The 23,242-nt window shown below is 38.8% G+C and overlaps 1 protein-coding gene across 1 annotated transcript; it reads right to left on the bottom strand.

Annotated features, from left to right (window-relative positions):
- Positions 1 to 16,438: 16,438 nt before the first annotated feature.
- LOC143037305 (uncharacterized) lies at positions 16,439 to 21,743 on the bottom strand. Its single transcript, XM_076205439.1, has 4 exons — positions 21,722 to 21,743; positions 18,543 to 18,619; positions 18,035 to 18,204; positions 16,439 to 17,007 (listed from the first exon to the last, which is right to left on the bottom strand). Exons 1-4 carry the CDS (start codon positions 21,741 to 21,743, stop codon positions 16,755 to 16,757), a joined length of 522 nt encoding a protein of 173 aa, XP_076061554.1. The 3' UTR covers positions 16,439 to 16,754.
- Positions 21,744 to 23,242: the final 1,499 nt, after the last annotated feature.

The following is a 23,242-nucleotide window of genomic DNA, read 5'->3' as shown; positions in this document are numbered from 1 at the left end:
TCGGCCAGTAATGCTGCTTCAGTTAAATCAAGTACATCTTTCCCATTTAAATGAAGCATGATTTGGAATGGAATTCTGCGTTTAAATTCCTCGAGGACCATCAAGTTAACGAGTTGACCAAAAGTTTTTACTTTCGTGGCAGAGAGCTATTGCTTAAAGATTCTGAGTTTTTCAGAGGTAAATTCGACAAATGTCGAGTTAGTTGATTTGGTCAAATTTCGGAACTTTTGACGGTAAGACTCGGGGGTAACTTGATAGGCATTGAGGATACTAGATTTGACTAATTCATAGGATTAGTACTCCTCAAGACTGTTGAAGACTTTGGCGGATGTTCTTACTAATTTGCTTTGTATAATCCATACCCATTCTTCTACGGGCCAGTTTAAGTGATTAGCTAGACGTTCATATTGCCTAAAGAAGTGTTCTGGGTCTGACTCATTAGAATTGGGAATAGAGGCAACTTTGTTATTTAATAGGTGAGCAGATTTATTTTTCCTATCTATTTCAGTCAATGTTAACTTACGTTGGTATTCCACTTCAAGTTCCCTTTCACGTTCACATTGTCTTTCTCTGTCACGTTCCTCCTTTCTCAGCTCAAGCTCACGGTATTTCTCACGTTCTCTTAATCTCATTAATTCAAGCTCTCGATCTTTCTCTCTTTCTTCTCGTTCTTTCTCTCTTTCTTCTCGTTCTCTCTCTTTTTCTTCTCGTTCTTGTCTCATTCTCTCTCTCTCTAGTTTAATTTTCTCTAATTCTAAAGATACAACCGATTTATTGAAGGGAGAGTGGGGGGAGCGCGGGCTTCGGGTTGCAAGGGGGGATCACTATTGCTTACATCCGAGTCTCTTTCAATTACGTCACGAGCACTCTCCTGGCGAGTGCTTTACTTCGAATGCGTCTGCATCCAGTACCAACGAATCTACGAGGTATTCGATGACCACTCGTTTAAGTTCATGTTTTCGTACTTTAGCAGGAGCCTTAATTTGGTAGGTTTGAGCCAACAGTCTCCAGTCATCCATCTTGAATTATACTCAACTGATCCACTGAGGGATTTTTGACAAAATTTTCTATATTGAAAGGCATTGTGAGTGTCTTAGAATTCCACTCCAGAAAATTAGTGTTAACCAATTCTTGGACTTCACACACGGAAATGGACTAATTTCCTGTTCGGGTGGAGTGAAATTTATGGTGGGTCTCTGTAAGAACCCGGTCCCGATAGGAAAGAGGAGAACTCACACATAGACTGTCGCTGAATCAGAATATGGCTAACTAATGGTCTGAATCTTAGAATACACGGCTTACTGTGCAGGTATAGTGAACTTTTGAAGCTGTGGGGGGATAGTATGAATCTCCTAAGCACAGATACTGAGGAAAGGTCACTATAACGGGGTCGTAACAATGGTTCGACGTTAGGGCTACAGCAAGTGGGTAGTTTAGGAAGGTCGCAAGTTAACTCGGGAGGGAGGTGGTAGTTGAATATCGCTAAATTGCTTGGGTGAGTTACTGCGAACTTATTAAATAGAGGTTCTCCTTTGGAACCGATTGAAAATGTCGGACATATGAATGTCGGGGTCTCACACACTTCGAATAATCGACACCTTAATGTTTTGTATCCTATCATCTAACCTAACGTAGTATTGGTGTTTAAACACAAATCGAACACTTATAAATTTACATCCTATCATCTAACCTAACGTAATATTGGAAATATAAATAAAGCATAAATAGTTCAGTGACAGTGAGTGTATGGGGGTAATGAACAAAGTGGCAATCGCACGTGTTACTGATAATTGACATTAAGTGGTTAGCAGCCTTCGATATTACCTACGGGTCACCTAATCTATTTCAGGTAGATATACATTACCATCCCTTGGCAAGCCCCAATTGTCATGGGCGCTTGCTTGGTTTGGCCTAAGTTAATGTAAAGAATGGAACTTAATTTCAGTCTAGGGGGTAAGTCGAGTTCCAGTTCGGGAGAAAGCCCATAACAATAAAGTGAAATTTAGGTAGATAAAAGTACGTTCCGAGGAAAAGCTCTATTTGAGACTGGTTGAAAGTAAGGATTATATTAGAGGTAAGATAGAAGTCTGGACGAAACTTAAATAAAATATATTTACAAAAAGAAAATAAAGCTTTACTGTTTAACATTGACGAACATACACTCAAAGTACACTGGGACATTTAACATAAATAAACACATACAAGAGAAATAACAAAAGTTCAAGACATAAATAAACACATACAAAAGAAATGATATACAACTGCGGTGTACCAATATTACAGCGACGAAGGGGCGAGACCTGGGGGTGAAGTCCACAAGGTGGGTTGTATGTAAGGGTCAGAGTCCATGTGTGGGCTGAAAGCCGGTTCCTCTTTATATAGTCGAGGAGGGTTTGGTCAAGCGTTTCATGGTCAAGGTTCGAACACCAACGTTGAGGTTATGTTCGATGGTGATGAACCATATTCGAAGCTGTTAGTAGCAGGCGGAAGATTTGAAAGTCGTTCGATTCACGGTTGGCTATAACAATATATATATATATATATATATATATATATATATATATATATATGTATATGTATGTATATGTATGTATATGTATGTATATGTATGTATATGTATGTATATGTATGTATATGTATGTATATGTATGTATATGTATGTATATGTATGTATATGTATGTATATGTATGTATATGTATGTATATGTAAGTATATGTAGGTATATGTAGGTATATGTAGGTATATGTATGTATATGTATGTTTATGTTATGTATATGTTATGTATATGTTATGTATATGTGTTGTATATGTGATGTATATGTGATGTATATGTGATGTATATGTGATGTATATGTGATGTATATGTGATGTATATGTGATGTATATGAGATGTATATGTGATGTATATGTGATGTATATGTTATGTATATGTTATGTTGTATATATATGTTGTATATATATGTTGTATATATATATGTTGTATATATATATGTTGTATATATATGTTGTATATATATGTTGTATATATATGTTGTATATATATGTTGTATATATATGTTGTATATATATGTTGTATATATATGTTGTATATATATGTTGTATATATATGTTGTATATATATGTTGTATATATATGTTGTATATATATGTTGTATATATATGTTGTATATATATGTTGTATATATATGTTGTATATATATGTTGTATATATATGTTGTATATATATGTTGTATATATATGTTGTATATATATGTTGTATATATATGTTGTATATATATGTTGTATATATATGTTGTATATATATGTTGTATATATATGTTGTATATATATGTTGTATATATATGTTGTATATATATGTTGTATATATATGTTGTATATATATGTTGTATATATGTTGTATATATATGTTGTATATATATGTTGTATATATATGTTGTATATATATGTTGTATATATATGTTGTATATATATGTTGTATATATATGTTGTATATATATGTTGTATATATATGTTGTATATATATGTTGTATATATATGTTGTATATATATGTTGTATATATATGTTGTATATATATGTTGTATATATATGTTGTATATATATGTTGTATATATATGTTGTATATATATGTTGTATATATATGTTGTATATATATGTTGTATATATATGTTGTATATATATGTTGTATATATATGTTGTATATATATGTTGTATATATATGTTGTATATATATGTTGTATATATATGTTGTATATATATGTTGTATATATATGTTGTATATATATGTTGTATATATATGTTGTATATATATGTTGTATATATATGTTGTATATATATGTTGTATATATATGTTGTATATATATGTTGTATATATATGTTGTATATATATGTTGTATATATATGTTGTATATATATGTTGTATATATATGTTGTATATATATGTTGTATATATATGTTGTATATATATGTTGTATATATATGTTGTATATATATGTTGTATATATATGTTGTATATATATGTTGTATATATATGTTGTATATATATGTTGTATATATATGTTGTATATATATATGTTGTATATATATGTTGTATATATATGTTGTTATATATATATGTTGTATATATATGTTGTATATATATGTTGTATATATATGTTGTATATATATGTTGTATATATATGTTGTATATATATGTTGTATATATATGTTGTATATATATGTTGTATATATATGTTGTATATATATGTTGTATATATATGTTGTATATATATGTTGTATATATATGTTGTATATATATGTTGTATATATATGTTGTATATATATGTTGTATATATATGTTGTATATATATGTTGTATATATATGTTGTATATATATGTTGTATATATATGTTGTATATATATGTTGTATATATATGTTGTATATATATGTTGTATATATATGTTGTATATATATGTTGTATATATATGTTGTATATATATGTTGTATATATATGTTGTATATATGTTGTATATATATGTTGTATATATATGTTGTATATATATGTTGTATATATATGTTGTATATATATGTTGTATATATATGTTGTATATATATGTTGTATATATATGTTGTATATATATGTTGTATATATATGTTGTATATATATGTTGTATATATATGTTGTATATATATGTTGTATATATATGTTGTATATATATGTTGTATATATATGTTGTATATATATGTTGTATATATATGTTGTATATATATGTTGTATATATATGTTGTATATATATGTTGTATATATATTATATATAATGTATATATATAATGTATATATATAATGTATATGTATATGTATATGTATATGTATATGTAAGAGAATCTTTTGCCAGAGATGTAGTTGACAAGTCTAGATGTGTCTTACTCTTTGGTTGCCAAAAAAGAGCATATCACTTCATAGATGTCACGCCACAAACAAGAAATGTAAATTATTGTGGAAATTACCTCAATAACTCTAGGGAAGGACTTAGAATTTAACAGACCAAATTGATAACATGTGTAAGTTAGGTCAGTATAGTAAGAAAATGGAACACGTCCAATAAAAATAAAGTTCAAGTCGCAAGCCATGGCAAATTTAACGAAGTAATGAGCAAGTCTTGGAAGTTAGGAAGAGAAGAGGAAAAATATATATATATATATTTGGATTAGGAAAGATACTAACGACGAGGACCAAGCAAAGACCTGAAAGCTCTAAAAGGAAGCCAAAGCTAAAATGATAGGACGGTGAAAGATAAAGAGCATTATTTATATTTATATTTCTTTCTCTTTTTTGGGAGTTGTCAACTAGGTGAAGAAATAGGTTATAAAAACAGTAAAGCAGTATTGCAAAGGAAACGCTACAAGGAAATTTGGAGTGAAGGCAAGGCTGAAGCAATTCACATAAAAAAAAAAAAAAAAAAAAAAAAAAGTACTAAAAGGCAAAATAAAAGATTTCATGGTGGCATATGTCCCCCTCCCAAGACAAGAGCATACATCAATAATAACATGATGGAAGGAACAAAAAACTATGCCATCATGTTTGCAGGTGATGCAAAAATCACGAGAAAAGTGAATGATGAGGAGGACGGTAGACTATTGCAAAAAGGTCTAAACACTATTTTTGGGTGAAGACAAGAATGGGAAATGAAGTTTAATAACAAAAAATCCAAGGTACTGGAAATGGGCTGTAGTGGCATAAAACCACTCTTAAAGGTTAACTGAGAAGGTTTTGGACTTTTTTTAATACAAAGGATTACAAAGGAGGAGCATGCTGACAAGAGATCTTTTGGTCCATAACTAGGTTGGATGCGAAAAAATTATGATAATGAAAAAAAAAAAAAAAAAAAAAAAAAAAAAAAAAAATGGTAATAATATAAATAATAATAAATAAAATAAATAAATAAATGTATATATATAATTAAATAATAAACAGGTAAATAGTAAATAATAATAACTTGACAGATAAATAATAATAAGGGAAAATCAAGCAAATAAAAAAAAGAGACAATAACAAACAAATAAACAAATAATATAAAATAAGTGGCAGGCATTACAGCATCTTGCTTAGGTGTTTGTCTAAACGAACCTTTAAGGTTCGAACTGAACTACATTGCACTGCCTCTGCAGGAATTTTATTCCATTCATTAACTACACGGTTGGGGAAGTTGTTTCTACCCACTTCCAAATTAAATCTATTTCCTGACAGATTGATACCACTATTTCTTGTCGGATTCTCATTCAATGTGATTTTTTGTTTTTGTTTTTTGTTTTTTTGTTACTTTTGATGTCAATTCCCTTTAGAATCTTAAAGACCTGTATCAAGTCATCTCTGAGTCTACGCTTTTTTTTTGGGGGGGGGGGACAGATTCATATGTTTTAGTCGATTTTCGTATTATTATTATTATCATTATTATTATTATTATTATTATTATTATTATTATTATTATTATTATTATTATTATTATTATTATTATTATTATTATTATTATTATTATTATTATTATTATTATTATTATTATTATTATTATTATTATTATTATTATTATTTATTTATTTATTTATTTATTTATTTATTTATTTATTTATTTATTTATTTATTTATTTATTTATTTTATTTATTTATTTATTTATTTATTTTTATATATATATATATATATATATATATATATATATATATTTTTTTTTTTTTAATCGGTTTTGTGGCTCGCCGTCGTACTTTTCTCAATCTATCAATGTCTTTAATGAGATTCGGTGACCATACGGAAACAGCATATTCCAAAAGTGGACGAACTAACTATTTATATAGCTTGTTAATGAGAGATGGACTTTTGAAGTCAAAAGATAGCGCAATCAGTCCTAGAATCTTATTTGCTTCCTCAGAGGCTGAAATACACTGCTTAGATGATTTGAGGTCGTTATTGATAATTACGCCAAGATCTTTTGCACTATCCTCTTTTGTTAACGAATTTCCTAATAACTTGTAATCATACTTACTGTTGTTTTTACTTATGTCCATAACCTTGCATTTACTTGTGTTAGATTTCATTAGCCACTTTTTAGACCATTGCTGTAGCTTACCTAAATCTTCTTGAATACCTAATTGGATTAAATGATCATTTGTCATTCCGCACAGTTTTGTATCATCAGCAGATTTGGAGACAATAGATTTTAGTCCATGGGCTATATCATTTACATATACTATGAATAGAAGTGGCCCAAGAACGGAACCTTGAGGAACTCCACTCGTAATATTTTTCCATCTAGAAGTTTTTCCATTTAGATCAAATCTCCGTTTTCGATCATTCAACCAATTAGTCCAACTTATAGGCTACCATTTATTCCGTGTGAAGCTAATTTAGTAAGTAGTCTTTCGTGTGGGACGGTATCAAAAGCTTTTGCAAAGTCTAGATATACTAAATCTATATTGTTTCTTTTGTCATAATTCCAGATGATTGTGCTGCAAGAAAATTTCCGTCTGAATCTATGTTGGCTATCATTTATCAAACAGTTACTCTCTAAGTGATGTTCGATAGCATCTCTGATGATATATTCCATAATTTTTCCTACGATTGAAGTCAAACTTATAGGACTGTAGTTATTTTTTTTTTTTTTTTTGTGTCACCTTTTTTGAATATGGTAATGTTAGCTAGCTTCCATTCTCTTGGGACATCTCCGGATATGATGGATTTCTTGAAAATAATTTCTAATAGAACCACAATCTCATTTTTCATTTCCTTTAAGATTCTTGGATGTTAACCGTCAGGCCCTGGTGTTTTATTAACTTTGATTTTTTCTATACACCTTTTAATTTTTTCTTTTATGTTTACCGTAGAAAGTTCACCCTAGATTTTTCACAGGTTTCAGTTTGTAGTTCACTTTGAGGTGTTTCGTTTACGAATACTGAGCTAAAATATTTGCTTAAAATAACACACATTCCTTCATTTGAATATTCAAATTGACCGTCAACAGATAATAGTGGCCCCACTATTATCTGCTGACACACGAAATATGACAGATCACTGATCAAATTGACAGAGCGGAACTGCATTTTATAGTGCACGCATATGGATACATCAGAATGTAAACAGCGAGGTTGGCGTCACAGCCTTACGAGAACAGCCGATAATCGGCGAAGGAAAGTTCGTCTGCTATCAAATTTTTTATTGGCCTTTTTATCACATTACGTAATAATTAGGATTTATTTTTGTATTATTTTATCAAAAAGTGATTAAGCCATACATCTAGCAAATATTCACCACATATTTGAAAACCTTCTCAGTAAACCTTTAAACTAAGCCTTAGGAAGTTAACCCATAACAAAATCAAAAGAAGGGAAAATATGAGTGTTGATAAAAGACAACCTGTCACCTTATTCTGGTTTTAGGCACCAGTCTCTTCGGAGGCGTGGGTTCGAATCCCACCGCTGCTACCTTTTATTGTATGGTCAATAGATAAGGTGGAGTAAAACACGGCAGGTATTTTTTTTAACTGTAATTGTACGTGGAATGTACAATCTACGTCTTTCACTTCACTCCCACGAAGACTCACGTTGAACTGAACTAACTCGCAGCTCGCTCTAGACTAGCGTGCGTGAACTGACGCCTGGATAGCGTGCCTAAAACAGTTGCTAATAATTAATTTCTACAATTGTTACGATTATTCACTCGCGCACAAAAATTTACATTCATACACCTTTCAGTTACACAACAACTTAAATTTGATAGTAATAATGATCTATATCCCATTCATTCAACTTTCGCATTACAAATAAATTGATAATTACTTAATAGGCACAATTGGTAATTGGCAAGTTCTCGAACATTCACGCTGACACGCATGTACATACACACGTACAGAATTCTAACTACGCATTTATCTGAATCTACAAGGAGCATAATGCTAACAAGAATTTGAATACAATAACCTGACAGATATATCAGCAGGATTGTGGGTGAGACATACGGATTACTGCATATGATCAAAGTGGCGTTTCACAATATGGATGAAGAGATGATGAAAAAACTCATCGAAACCCTGATCCATCCAAGACTGGAATGTGCGTCAGTAGTATGGTCTCCACACAGAGTGAAGGGTGTAGGAAGATCGAGAGGATTCAAAGAACAGTAACCAAACTGGTCCCCAGCCTGACAGATAAACCATATGAGGAAAGACTAATTGCGCTAGGTCTGCCAATTTTGAAAGGCCGACGAAAAAGAGGTAATATTATTACAGTACAGTATTCAGATCACCATAGAGGACAGATTGTATTGAGAGAAGAGATCTCCTGATTAAAGATGGGAGAGCTTTAAGATGCATTGGGAGCAAATTAAGAAAGACCACATATCTAAATTGTGTGAAGAAATAAAAATTTCCATATAGCTGCTCCTATCAGGTACTAGCACAACAATCTCTCCACATCCAACCCTACAAATTACCAATCCTGCCAGGGTTTCACTTCCCTCCTTTCTCCGTGACAGACGACACCGGCAAGGTGCGCACCGCCACATGCGTCTCCAAAGGACTGGCTGACCGCCCCAGCTCGTTTCCGGCCCCCCCTTGGAAGAGGGCTATGGGGGGGGGGGGTAACCTCCGTCACCGTACAAGGCGTCCGATCAATACACATCCTAAACTACTACAATCCAGTTACGACGTGCCATTTCGAGTGGCTGGGTGCCCTCCCTAATGACTGGATTGTGGTGGGCGACTTTAATCGGCACGCCCTCTTAGAAGACGGATACCCCCACTCCTCCCCGGAAATAACCTCTCAACTGGACGCAGCCGACGATGTCCTCCTCAAAGATGGTGGACACACTAGGCTGCCTGACAACCCAATTTACAGCACCTCCGCCGTAGACCTCTCCTTCGTGTCCCCCAATATCGCGGGAATCACCGAATGGGCAGTCCTAGACGACCCATTATCCTCCGACCACCTCCCCATCACTATCACCGTATCCTTCATCCCCACAATCTCCCCTCCACCTTCCCATGAAAAATTCAACCTGGGAAAAGCGGACTGGAGTGCCTACCAAGCCCGTCTAGTCGACACCCACTTCACACCCGACCTCACCCGCCCGGTAGAGGAAATAAACTCCCTCCTCAACGACACTGTGCTCGCGGCGGCCCGGGCGGCTATTCCTGTGACTGCCACCAGCCAGGGAAGGCGTGGCCATCCCTGGTGGACGGACGACTGCAAGGAAGCTGTCGAACGAAAAGAAACTGGCCTACCAACGGTACATGAGGGAAGGCTCGGAGGTTGCCTATACTGCGATGAAGCAGACCAAAGCTGCGTGTAAGAAGACCATAGCCAAGGCTAAATTAAATTATTGGAAGAACATCAAGGAGGATACACTAGATCTCACGGAAGCGTGGAAGAGGTTCAAAGTGATAAAGAACCAATACAACCCCCCCCCGACGGTGACCTCAGGGCCCCAGACGGAAGGGTGCTGCGCACGGTCAAGGATAAGGCGGCAAGCTTCCTGAATCACTTTGCAAGCGCGAGCTCCTCTACCAGCCTTCCCGCTGACAAGCGGAATTTCAGGGCGGCCCAAGAAGACCAAATGGACCTCCCCCCCCCCCCACCCATAGGGGAGGACACAAATCTCACTCTCTTCGAGCTGAGGTGGTCCCTTAGGGCCACAAAAGCCACCAAGAAGTCCCCAGGGGCGGACCAAATCACATACCCTCTACTGCGGCCTACGCGGACGACATAGCCCTCTGGAGGAAGTCGAGGCACCGACGGCCACAGCAGAGCTCGGCGAACCACCAGGCGGAAGTAAGGACATTCCAAAAGCAGGTGGACGTAGTCGTGAACCACCTCTCAAATCTTGGCTTCACCCTCTCTGCGACCAAAACGGTATAATGCCTGTCCATGGCATAGGCCTAAACCGAAGACAGTACCCGGAGTGGAACCAAGTCACGGTCTGCGGCATGGCTGTGAAACCCGCAGCCTCCGTCCTCTACCTCGGGGTTATTTTCCAATGCGACGGACGGTGAAACAAACACCTGCAACAAGTGTGCCTTAGTGCCCAACGGGCCCTCAATCTCATCAGGGCCATCCGTCGGGAGAAATGGGGCCAACACAGGGAAACTCTGATTCCTATCATACAAAACCTGGTGCGCTCCCGCCTCCTCTTCGGCGCCCCTGCCCTCCACGACCTCCCCAAGACGGCTGTGGAAAAAATGGCACTGGTGGAGTGCCACGCGCTCCGCCTGGGGCTAGGCCTATCACAGAGTGTACCTCAAGTCCAAGTGTACAATGAAGCCGGCCTCCTATCTCTTCAGCTCCGCGAAAGTACCAAACTCCACCGACGAGGAGATGTATGAGACCTGGAACTCAGCCTCCACCCCCGTACCCATCCATGGCCTCCCCGTCTCAGTGAGGGAACTCTGCAAGACGGCCAAAATACGACCTGGCGAGCGCCGACGAATAGCCTAATGCCAAGTAGACCCTCTCCCCCGTGGGCCCTTACTTCCCCTGAAGTGGAGCTAGACCTCCCAGGACTTAGCCGCCGAGACGACCCCCATATGCTAGCAGCATGCACAAGGGAGATGATTACTCTGAAGTACCCCGATGACTTTCTGGCATACACGGACGGATCGGTACTAAGCGACGGCCGCACAGGAGCAGGTATCTACCTGCAGGACACTAAGGAAACCTTCTCTTTGAAGCTCCCCACCCCCACCACCATCCTCATGGCCGAGCTCATTGCCATCCGTGAGGCAATACGAAAAATTATCGCCCTACCTCACCCGCCTACGCAAGCAACGGTGTTCTCGGACTCGAAATCCAGTCTGGCAGCAATCCAAAATGGAAGCTGCACGTCACGAATCGACATCATTAAAGACGTCCTGAGCCTCTTAACCGAGACCGACAGACTGGGCGTCCTCCTCCGATTCCAATGGATCCCCTCGCATGTGGGCCTCCACGGAAATGAGATGGCAGACAATGCTGGCAAGCTTGGTGCTTCAACACCTGAAGACGGCGTCATCCCACTCCAGCCCTCAGCAAATGACATCTTCCGGAATATTGACCTTGCTGCCTGGGACCTTTGGAAGCTGGAATACCACTCTACCGCTGCTGCCCGAGGATGGCCCCTCAAGACCTGTCTCGGACCGACCCCGCCCACCTTCTCCCTGCCTCCGCACATTGTAGCGACAATTAGCAGGGTACGGGTAAATCACTGGCGCACCAAATATACTGCTTCACGCTGCACCTGTGGCGCGGAAATCTCCTTCCAGCACTGCCTCCTCACGTGCCCCGTGATGGAAGCCCACTTCCGGCCACTACGCACAACCCTCGGCAACCACACCACGGCTCTCGACCGCCTCAGGGCAGACGACTCACCCAATGCTGACCTCCTTGCCCTCGCGGCCATACTTGCCTACTCCTCCCCAGTTGGAGGACTGGTATAAGCACCCACCCACACCCACTCACGCATCTGCGTACATACAACTCGGGTATACACCCACACACGTGAGTGTTACACGCAAATTGCACTCCCCGATAACAACACGCATTCTCATCAAGCCACTCAAAAACTAAAAGCCAGTCCCTAAATCGGCTAGCTCCGCTAGGACTAAATGCAAAACACATACACATGCCTGTGGAGAGACGTGGAAACTTGACACAGCCTTACATAGAGATATCATCAATAAAGCAAAGAACCATCTCCGTTTTTCCAACCGGCTCTCTGTCCTACTAAACCAGCGATTCCCAAACTATGGGTCGCAAAGTGTTCAAAAATGGGTCGCGAGACCTTGTTAGAAAAAAATAATAATAATAATTTCAATCAAAAGCTTCCCTACACTTGTGTTTTCAATAAAAGAAGACTTTCGAATTTGCTTTTTGATGCTTGGGTCGCCACATCTTCACCAGATCTGGATTTGGGTCGCGGCCAAAAAAAGTTTGGGAACCACTGTACTAAACCATCACTGCTGCGGCTCAAGGAGCGACTACGCTACCCAGAATAATCCTCCTCTCTACAAAAATGTTTTGAACCACCGAAGACAACAACATTTATCTGGTAGCATCGGTGGAACCAATCAACACTTTCTCAGTCCCTCCCAGCCTCCCTCCCTTTCTTCCTGTCTCTCTTACCTTCTTCCATCCATCCCGGCCTTTCTTCCTCCCTCCCTCCCTCCCTCCAAGCCTCCCTCTCTACCTTCCTTTCAGCCTCTATCGTCATCTACACTTGTGCTCACTCTGAAGCACAACGTGTATAGTATACCCGCTCCTTTGGATGTTGCTACGGCTTGGTGAAGTTACTTTTCAAAAATTAGGTGGTAGTGTCGATAGTATGTATTATCTATGATAAAGTTAACTCTGTTCACATAGATGTTATGCAGTGTTTAGTTTTTGTAACCGTGGTTTTTATTAGACATAAAACTTGGAACCTGCTAAGAATATTTTTCTGAATATTTTATTCTAGGATATAATTTGTGTTCATTCCATCGCTTAGTTCACTTACCAATCTTTTTTTGAACACGGTGAACAACCAATTGGATGCATTGTATTATACATGTAACAATACAGCTTAATTTTACATTATAGTTACTGTAGGGGTAATATCTAATGTACGAATACATTGGACAAGTTGGATTGTAATTCTGCATTACAAATGATTGGCTTCAATAACAAGTGTAATCACCGCTGGCGTCAGTTACCTCGTTTAGACCACCTTTCAAGGTAAGAAGGACAGTACTTGTCCAAGCCCGGTCTGGGATGGCGACACCGCTGCACCTGGCGGCAGTACACATAGATTCTCTTTGTCGAAATACAAGGTCAAATGAGACTGCTGTTTCTTCTTAAGATACATATTTCTAGCTAATTTACATAAGTACATTGCCAAATTACCATGTGGCGGTCCATAGGTTACAACGTTTCCGTATTCACGTGAATTGGGAATAGCAACAACTAGGTTAGTTCACCCGCTTCTGCAGGATCTGTTTTTGTGAGAGAGGAAGAAATGTTCGTTTGAAAATGAGAAGATAATTGAGTATAAGGGGGATATTGCCGATGAGCGCGTTTTAATAAGTTATTTGTTTATCTATCTCAGCCCACAAGGCTGACAAAATAATTATAATAAAAAAAGGTCAGAGGAGCCTTGAATATTTTACCGTAATAAACGAATTTTCCGTGAGAATCAACAATATATGAAATATTTTCCCTTGTCCTTACTGCAATAGGGACATTAAATAAAATTTTTAAGATCTGTTTACTTATTTCGCAAGCCAGTAGCTATAATAGGCAGTAAGGAAGGGTGGAGATGGGAAGTGGTGATGGGGGAAGAGGGAAGGGGCATCACTGAGAACTTTGCCACGGGGCGGCACTGAGGCATGTAAGGGCTCTGGCTGCTGGGGTCGATAAAACCAATGAAATTGTGGAAGGGTGTCAGAGACACAGTTGGAAAGGCAGTAAGGGTTTTAACTGAGATAATTAGAAGCAAAGAGGGAATATTTGTTCGGGAGTAATGTGGGTATAAGGAAGAGGATGTGTGAATCAAACTTTTATGGTAAGGCAGATTTGCGATTTTTTGGGGGTGGGGGGTGGGGGGTGGGGGGAGGGGGTAAGGATGTTTTTGAGCCCTTATGGCCTGGGATTTGGAGAAGACATGACAGTGTAGACAGGAAGGCACTCTGGGAGGCATTGGGGCAGGGGGAAAGCTGTTAAGGCCAGTCAAGATTTTTTATGATAGTAGAGCTTGTGTTAGGACTGGGAATGGAGAGAGCGAGTGTTCTGGGGTAAAGGTGTCCAGGGCTGTGTCATGTCGCCACGGCTGTTCAATGTGTACATGGATGGGGGTGGTAATGGATGTAGGTGTGTGTGTGTGTGTGTATATTCACCTCGGATCTGCTGCAGTCTCTGTCGAGACAGCCAGACACCACCCTACGGCAGTGAGCTCAGAGCTCCTTATTAGCCGATCTCTGGGTAGGTCTGAGACCACTCACACACCACACACCGGGACAGCAAGGTCACAACTCCTTGACTAACGTCCCGTACCTACTCGCTGCTAGGTGAACAGGGGCTACACGTGAAAGGAGACAAACCCAACTTATCTCCGCCCGACCGGGGAATCTAACCCCGGTTCTCTGGCTTGTGAGGCCAGTGCTTTACCAATCCGCCACCGAGCCGTGTGTGTGTGTGTGTGTGTGTGTGTGTGTGTGTGTGTGTGTGTGCGTGCGGTGATGTTGTTTCGATGGTGATAGCATCACCACGTTATGTTAGTACCACTATGTGTACGATGAACACTGACACACACAAGTGGGCCTTCCTCTGCCCAGACGAGTCATTAAGTTATGTCGGGGTAAGCATTCGCCACAACTTTTTATCATGGGGACATGGCATGACATTAGTGACCCCGAATGAAAGAGGCTCTATTTAGCAAAAGGAACAGATGTTTCAAGCGGGTGTGGCAGAGACTTTTTACGTCCTTATGCCATTGGTCAAAATAATACACAAGTGTAGATGGCCAATTATAAATGTTAAGGACGACTAGGTCTAGCCTTAGAGAAGGTGCCTTACCACTCCATAGGTTTCGTCGAAGCTTGGAAGTAAGAGACAGTTCAGTTTTAAGTCTCTAATCTTAAAAAATCAATCAAGGTCTAACAGTCAATCGGGTTTAAGATTGCGTCCCGGGGCAAATCATCAATAAGGTCTGTATAGCAATTTTAAGTCAAAGCCTCCTTCACACAAACACCTCTACTCAACTAATAAACAACATGCAAAGTACAAACACATCAAATAAAAATTATAGAAACAGAAGTTAGTGTCTTTCAACAACACCAGACCGAGTAGATGTAAATGCTACCATATACATTTACATAATGTTCGCGGTTCCTCTCTGAAAATCTGATTCGCTACCTGTGTACGATAATCTAGGGTATAGAATGGGGAACGCGACGTGGGTGTGTGTGTGTGTGTGTGTGTGTGTGATTCATGACGGTCTCTAATCACACACATATGAAAGCTCAGAGCTCATATGTGCCCCAATCTATGGGTAATACTGTGACCTCTCTCTCGCTCTCTCTCTCTCTCTCTCTCTCTCTCTCTCTCTCTCTCTCTCTCTCTCTCTCTCTCTCTCTCTCTCACACACACACACACACACACACACACACACACACACACACACACACACACACACACACACACACACACACACACACACACACACACACACACACACGCACACACGCACACCCAACTCCTTATCCACTAGAGGTCGAGTGCCAACTTGAAGTTCAGCGATGGGTTTGAATTCGATTCCCTGAATTAGCGGTCGAGAATGGTACCACAGCATCGTGTGTGTGTGTGTGTGTGTGTGTGTGTGTGTGTGTGTGTGTGCAATTGTGTGTGTGTATGTTTTCATCTGCTATGAAAGAGGTGTGTATGGATGTGTGTGGCTGAGTGAGTGGTTGTGGGAGAGAAGTGAGGAGGAAGGTAAGGAAAGGGAGGGAGAAATGTGAATTTATCTATTTGTGTTTATTTTTCCCTAACAGTCAAGGTCTCCCAGTAAGCACATATCTTAATATAAATAGAAAGCTATTTTCATACGACAAAAATGACTAAATACTACTGATTACTAAATATGTATTGTAATAAGAAATACTCACAACTATATTTCCTATATTTTACATTGTACTGTTCAAACACAATCTGAATTCGACTTGAGTTTCTCCTAAACAAAAATGAAAATGAAAATGCAGAACATGTCCACGAAATTCAATGTCGATATGTCTTCATACTAATTGAGAATGTAGTAGAAGACTATCCTTGACGTCGTTTAGAATCTCCATTAGGATGGTTTGGTAAGACTGGGGTGCGTTCAGTGTTTCCCTGAAGACGGATGGGTACCGATATGTGAGCGGCAGTTCGAAGCACTCTGAGTACCGGAGGTCACAGTCTTTTCGTGCTGCACCAGCCAGCCCGGCCCCACCGACGCCAGCGAAGACCGTGGAATTCACCCTTGAGAGCCACGACCCTGCGTTTGTACTGTAAGAGAGAAATGCAGAAGCTTCTGTCTTATTCAAACAATGCGACTCAGAAAAAAATAAATAAATAAATAAAATAAAATAAAATAATCATCATGGACAACCAGAGGTTCATGGACAAGTTGAGAACCATTGCCAGAGATACTAAGGAGTCAGTCTTTCATCCATCTAAACTTGCTAAATGTCGTTTCTGACGCCTATACAGAGATCCTTTCTTATTTCTTAAACCCACATTTGTCTTAATATACAGCCTGACAGTGTTTACATCTAATTCTATTGGTGAAATAATTGAAAGTGTGAAAATAGGAAAATTCTCTCTGATTGAGGTGGTGGAAGAATTAATTTGATGCTATAGGATGATGACGTGGGTAGGGATGTAAAAAGAACCAAACTATTTTAAAATTTACCTACTCTATAACATCTCGACACCAAACGAATATCAGTACAGTATATAGGAAAGCGAGATACATATAAATAAGGAACAGAGTTGGAGTGCAGCGCAGTAATGATTCTCAGCTCTGGGCGGGGACTTCAACCCAGATCCCTAAATTAGTGATCGAACTCTATGCCACTACGCCAGTGGTTCTCAAACTGGGTTCCGTGGCAAAAAATTATGAATATTTATTTATTTGAACAGGAATGAATAAAACTAAATATAGAGGTGACGAAATCTTTTTGCATTTGAGGAGAGAGAGAGAGAGAGGGAAAGAGACTACGAGTGTACGACTACATATTGTGTTTGTTGGTGACGGTTAGTCTTAAATCTTTTTAAGTCTGTCAAAATATTTTTCGTTGGGGGTTCTTCCGCCGAGTACCAGCAAATGTGAAAGGGTTCCGTTAGATGGAAGATTTTGAGAACCACTGGACTACGCCATTAAGCCATGTATGTGTGAATGAAAGAGAAACTGAATGAGTGAGGGAGAGCGTTAGAGAGTGAGGGAGAGAGGAAGGGACAGTATAGTTCTTTATTTGTATGCAGGATCTGAAATAATTTAATGAAGTTAGGTAAAGATGAAAGATGTACCCACCTTGCAACCTCTGCTATGACTTCTCCTAAGGGCCCTGCCGTCGCAGCCTCCTGCGCGCCCTCACACAGAAATTTCATAGCACAGTTAGTGTCTTGGGCAGCTAAGGTATTCATGAAGCCGCGTAACATACTGTAGCAAGACGAAGTTGCTTGATATAACTCTATATTTCCCTGAAACATTCAATTGAACACCATGGTGAGAAATATTTAAAAGAATTATTTGCAATTTAAAAATCTGCTTTATTTTTTAGTGTTAACGTTTCACATATAAAACAAGGGAAAAATCAAAAGATGAAATGTAGTTCAGATTTGACTACTGTATTGATTTTTTAAAAGTACTCTGCTTTGAAAATTGGAATGTAATTTGACTAAATCCTTACAGTAATCATGAGCTGTAAAAATATGATGAAGTAGAAATTGGTAAAATATTGGTTGTAGTGACCACAGTTTAATCAATTCAAGACTGAAAAAATAATGAGGTTTATATCTACCCTCCTAGAAGTAGATACCTCCTGTTCAATATGGTCCCACTTGGCTTGGCAACGAGAGACAATTGTGAGAAATCCAAACAGTTTTGGTCTCCATCCTACAGAATGGACATAAATTCACTAGAATCAGTACAGAGAAGAATGACCAAAATGATACATGGACTCGGAAATTTGCCTTACGAAGAGAGGCTTAGGCACCTAAACTTACACACTCTGGAAAGACGCAGAGTGCGGGGTGATCTAATAGAAGTCTTCAAGTGGATCAAAGGCTATAACAAGGGTGATGCAAACAAGGTCATCATAATAAAACAACAGGGCAGGACTCGCAGTAATAGGTATAAACTCAACAAATTTAGATTTAAGAAGGAAATAGGCTAGAATTGGTTTACTTATAGGGTGGTCGATGAATGGAATAAAGTAACCATGTAGTAAGCGCTGAAACTATCAGTTGTTTTAAAAAACGATTAGACAACTTTATGGATGGGGATGACAGGTGGTGATGGATACGGAGCTGCCTAGTGTAGGACTTATGGTCTGTAGGGAAGAGGCCAAACGCAGAGTATGGGAGTCCAATATATTTTACGTTTCGCCCAGCAGGGCTTCTTCAGAAATAATATCGATGAAAAACATTTTACTCCTTATATAGCCCGAGCCTTGCGGGGAGAAACAAACATTAAATGGTGTACACACAATTTGCGCAAATTGCTTGTTACTTGTAATTAAAATTGCCAATGGTTTGTTTATTGTAAAAAATCCATTATTCTGATTTATATTTTCTATGAGGGATATAAACGCCGATTCTAAACATCTACGTTTCATTGTATGGTTTTCATATTCTATAATCTTGGAATTATTCCAATCAGCATTGTGGCCGGTATCGAATTTATGTTTAACAATGGCATTATTCATATTGTATGTTTTCATATCATATTTATGTTCTAATATTCTCTTATCAATACCACGGAAACTTTCACCAATGTAAACCTTTTCACAACCTAGACATGGCACACAATAAATACCTGCTTGACGAATATTTTCCCTGCTCTTATTTCGGTTTTTAATGAGATTACCAACTGTTACTGAGCTGGTTTTAACAACCTTAACACCAGCCTTGTTTAATAATGGGGAAATATTGTCTGCAACTGAGGTATTAGGTAATATGATCTTCTTTGTATATTCTTCTTTTATTTTTCCAACTCTTTTCTGAAGAAGCCCTGCTGGGCGAAACGTAAAATATATTGGACTCCCATACTCTGCGTTTGGCCTCTTCCCTACAGAGCTGTTGCAGTCATTGCTGCCTTTACTCGCCTTATGGTCTCTTGCAGTCTCCTTTATTCTTATGTTATGTTAATAACTGACTGGAAGTTATTTGGTAACCCACATCGCTGTGAAAATGCATGCCAAAAGCAACAGTTTGATATGAAATGGTTGATATATGTACATACATATACCAAAGGTTTTTTTCCTCTTACACGGGGGTAGCCAAAAAGAAAAAAAGGCATATAAATCACGCCCACCCATTTAATTTCACATATATTCCAAACCCCTACCTATCTTGGCACCTCCTGGATGACGGGTCATCCCTGCATCCTGTCAACTGCCCTGGGTCAGAAGCAGTGTCGCAAGGCTCAGCACACCCATAGCAAGGCCGCTTCATAAATTCAGCGACCCCCCCCCTCTCCGTCCCCTCATGCAGGAAAGGAGAAGACGGGGAGAAATCCCTTCGGGCTGCGTCAATTTTTTTCTCATACATACTTCCTCACCCCCCATCCCCCACCCACTCCCCCTCATGCATCACAGCCTCATCTATACACAACCCTTCTCCATTCACCCTAATCTTCTGTCCTCTCCCATCCTTCCTCTACAGACATTCCTCTCTTCTCCAAAGCCCCCTTCACCCCATCCATCCACCTCATCCTCGGTCGTCCCCTCATATTCACTCCTTCCACCTCTGCCTTCCACACTTCTTTTTACTAATCTTTCTTCACTCATTCTTTCCATGTGTCCAAACCATCCTAATACTCTTTCATCAACCCTATCTCCCAGCTCCCTTTCCACCCCTGTTCTCCTCCTCACCTCCTCATTTCTCACTCTATCTAGCCTTAGATATTTCATCTCAAACACATTCAAACTCCTTCTCTCTTCCTCTCTCATGTTCCATGTTTCTGCCCCATACATTGCTGTTGGCACAATCACTCCTTCATATAACCTCCTCTTAGCATCCATTCCCAGATGTCTATTTCTCATTACACTTTTTAATCCACCAAGGCATTAATCGCCTCTCTCAATCAACATTCTACCTCCACCCCCACTCCTCCCTTTCCTGTTACATTCGCAACCAAGTATCTGAAAATATCCACTTCCTCCAGTTTCTTACCCTTAATGCTCACTTCCAGCCTACTGTCACTCTCTCCCTTGTACATCTCATCACCTTACTTTTACCCACATCTATCTTTAGCTTTCTTCTTTCACATACCTTCTCAAACTCTGTCACTAACTTCCTCAGTCCCTCCTCAGATCCTGCTACAAGCGCAGTGTCGTCAGCAAACAACAGCTGGCTCACCTCCCACTTTTCTCCATTTTCTTTAACCATCTCCAACCCCTGACCCACTACCCTTGCATTCACCTCTTGCACCACCCCATCCATGTAAAGATTGAACAGCCAGGGCGACATAACACACCCCTGACGAAGTCCCACCTTTACCTCAAACCATTCACTCTCTCCATTTCTAATCCTAACACAAGCTCTACTACTCTCATAAAAACTCTTGACTGCTCTTAACAGCTTTCCTCCTATCCCATATATCTGCAGTACCTCCCACAGTGCCTTCCTGTCTACCCTGTCGTAAACCCGTCTGGGGTATTGGCTGCATGTTATTGTGACAGAGTAGCATGCAGTTGATACTTTAGGGTCTAAATGAGGCACCTCTACGGACCAGAGTCACACATCATTTTGTCTGTGATAGAGGAAAACTCTGTACATAGAGAAATGATTACACTTTTATTCTACGACTGTCCCTCCGTCATGCTGTCCCCCAACCCTTTGTTACTGTCCTGTGCCATTTCTCTGAATATTCATTTCCTTTTTTCGCCTACCCACCCTGTGGTGGGGGCAAAAGAATACTGCCACCAAGTATTTCCACTTGAGTCGTAAAAGGCGACAAAAAAGGGACGGGGGATGGGATTAGGAGTCCTACTACCTGTAGCCCCAAGAGGGGACATTGCTACAAAAAAAAAAAATAATAATAATAATAATAATAAAATAATAATAATAATAATAATAAAATAATGATAATAATAACAATAATAATAATAATAATAATAATAATAAAAAAAAAAGACGGGGGAAACACACCTTAGATTCATATATAGCGATATGGCAAGACTGTTTAAAAAGAACGAGTGCACAGAAACATAACTATGAAATTAAGGTTGCCAGACAAGCGAGATCCAATCTAAAGGGCTTCTTTCATCTCTACAGAACAAAAAATATGGAAAGGATAGCCCCAATTAAAAACAATGAAAATGTCATGATAAAATCAGAGGAAAGTGAGTTGTTTAACAAATATTTTCTCTTGATGTTTACTAAGGAGAGGTTAGTAAGGTACACTCGACTGTGATCCGATTTTCTGTAGGGATGAAGAAAATAGACTATCAAATATCAGCATTAGTAAAGTGGAAGTAGTCAAACAGATTGAAAGAATTAAAGCTACAAAAGCCCCAAATTGTGGAGACAAAATTAAGGGGTCCACTATTACTAAACAGTTCTTGATATGGATTATATAATCACTGGCTTAGAAATAGAAAGGAGAAACAGGGTGGAGGAGTCATGTTCTTGGCTAAGAAAAACTTAAATGTGACGAAAGTTACATATGGAGAGAACAGGGTGGAGATGATCACAATAAGAGTTGAAGATAGTGACATGAAAAGCAGAAAGTTTGCAGTGATTTATGTGCCCCTAAAAGCGGGCTCTTGGAGAGAGATTATTCTAAAATGTTAGATGATACAAGACTTTCATTAAACGAGATGCTGAAGGATGGAGGTAACGCGGTACTTATGGGAGATTTTAACTGCAAAGAAATCTGTTGGGAAGAGATGACAGTGAAAGGTGGAGAGGATCAATGGGGAAATGTATTACTCGACAGGACAATACACCATACAATGACACAATGATTAAAAGAAAACACTAGATTTGGGAATAATAAAGAACCGTCGAGACTAGAATTCGTATTTACGTCAGAACCTGAAATTGTGAACAAAATTGAATACAAGACATCAATTGAGGGAGAGAAGTGAAATCCACCCCTATGAGGGAAATAATAGTAACATGGAAAGAAATAATGGACCAAATAATGAACCTTGATGTCAGGAAATTACATGACCTGGATGGAATAGCAAATTGGATATTAAAATAATATAAAGAAGTAATAGACAAAATATATAACCTAATAAGTTGCTTACTCAAAGAAGGAAACATATCAGGAGACTGGAAAAGTGCTGATACTATACCAATTTATAAATGAGGAAATAAGGAAAACCAAACAAATTAGAGACCTGTTTCCCTTACAAACACGGTAGCTAAAATTGGTGAAAAAGTTGTAAAAAGTAGGTGGATAAAACATCTGGAAGAGAACAATATGCTAAATCCGAGGCAATTCAGATTTAGACACACAAATTTGATCTATTTTTACTCAAGAATACTAGATATAATACAGGAAAGG

This window comes from Oratosquilla oratoria, chromosome 22 (assembly GCF_046742065.1).
Source record: "Oratosquilla oratoria isolate Oo_2021 chromosome 22, ASM4674206v1, whole genome shotgun sequence".
In the NCBI taxonomy this organism is placed as follows: Eukaryota; Metazoa; Arthropoda; class Malacostraca; order Stomatopoda; family Squillidae; genus Oratosquilla; species Oratosquilla oratoria.
Note: the sequence above shows the minus strand (reverse complement) of the source record. Positions and strands in the feature narration are given on the sequence as shown.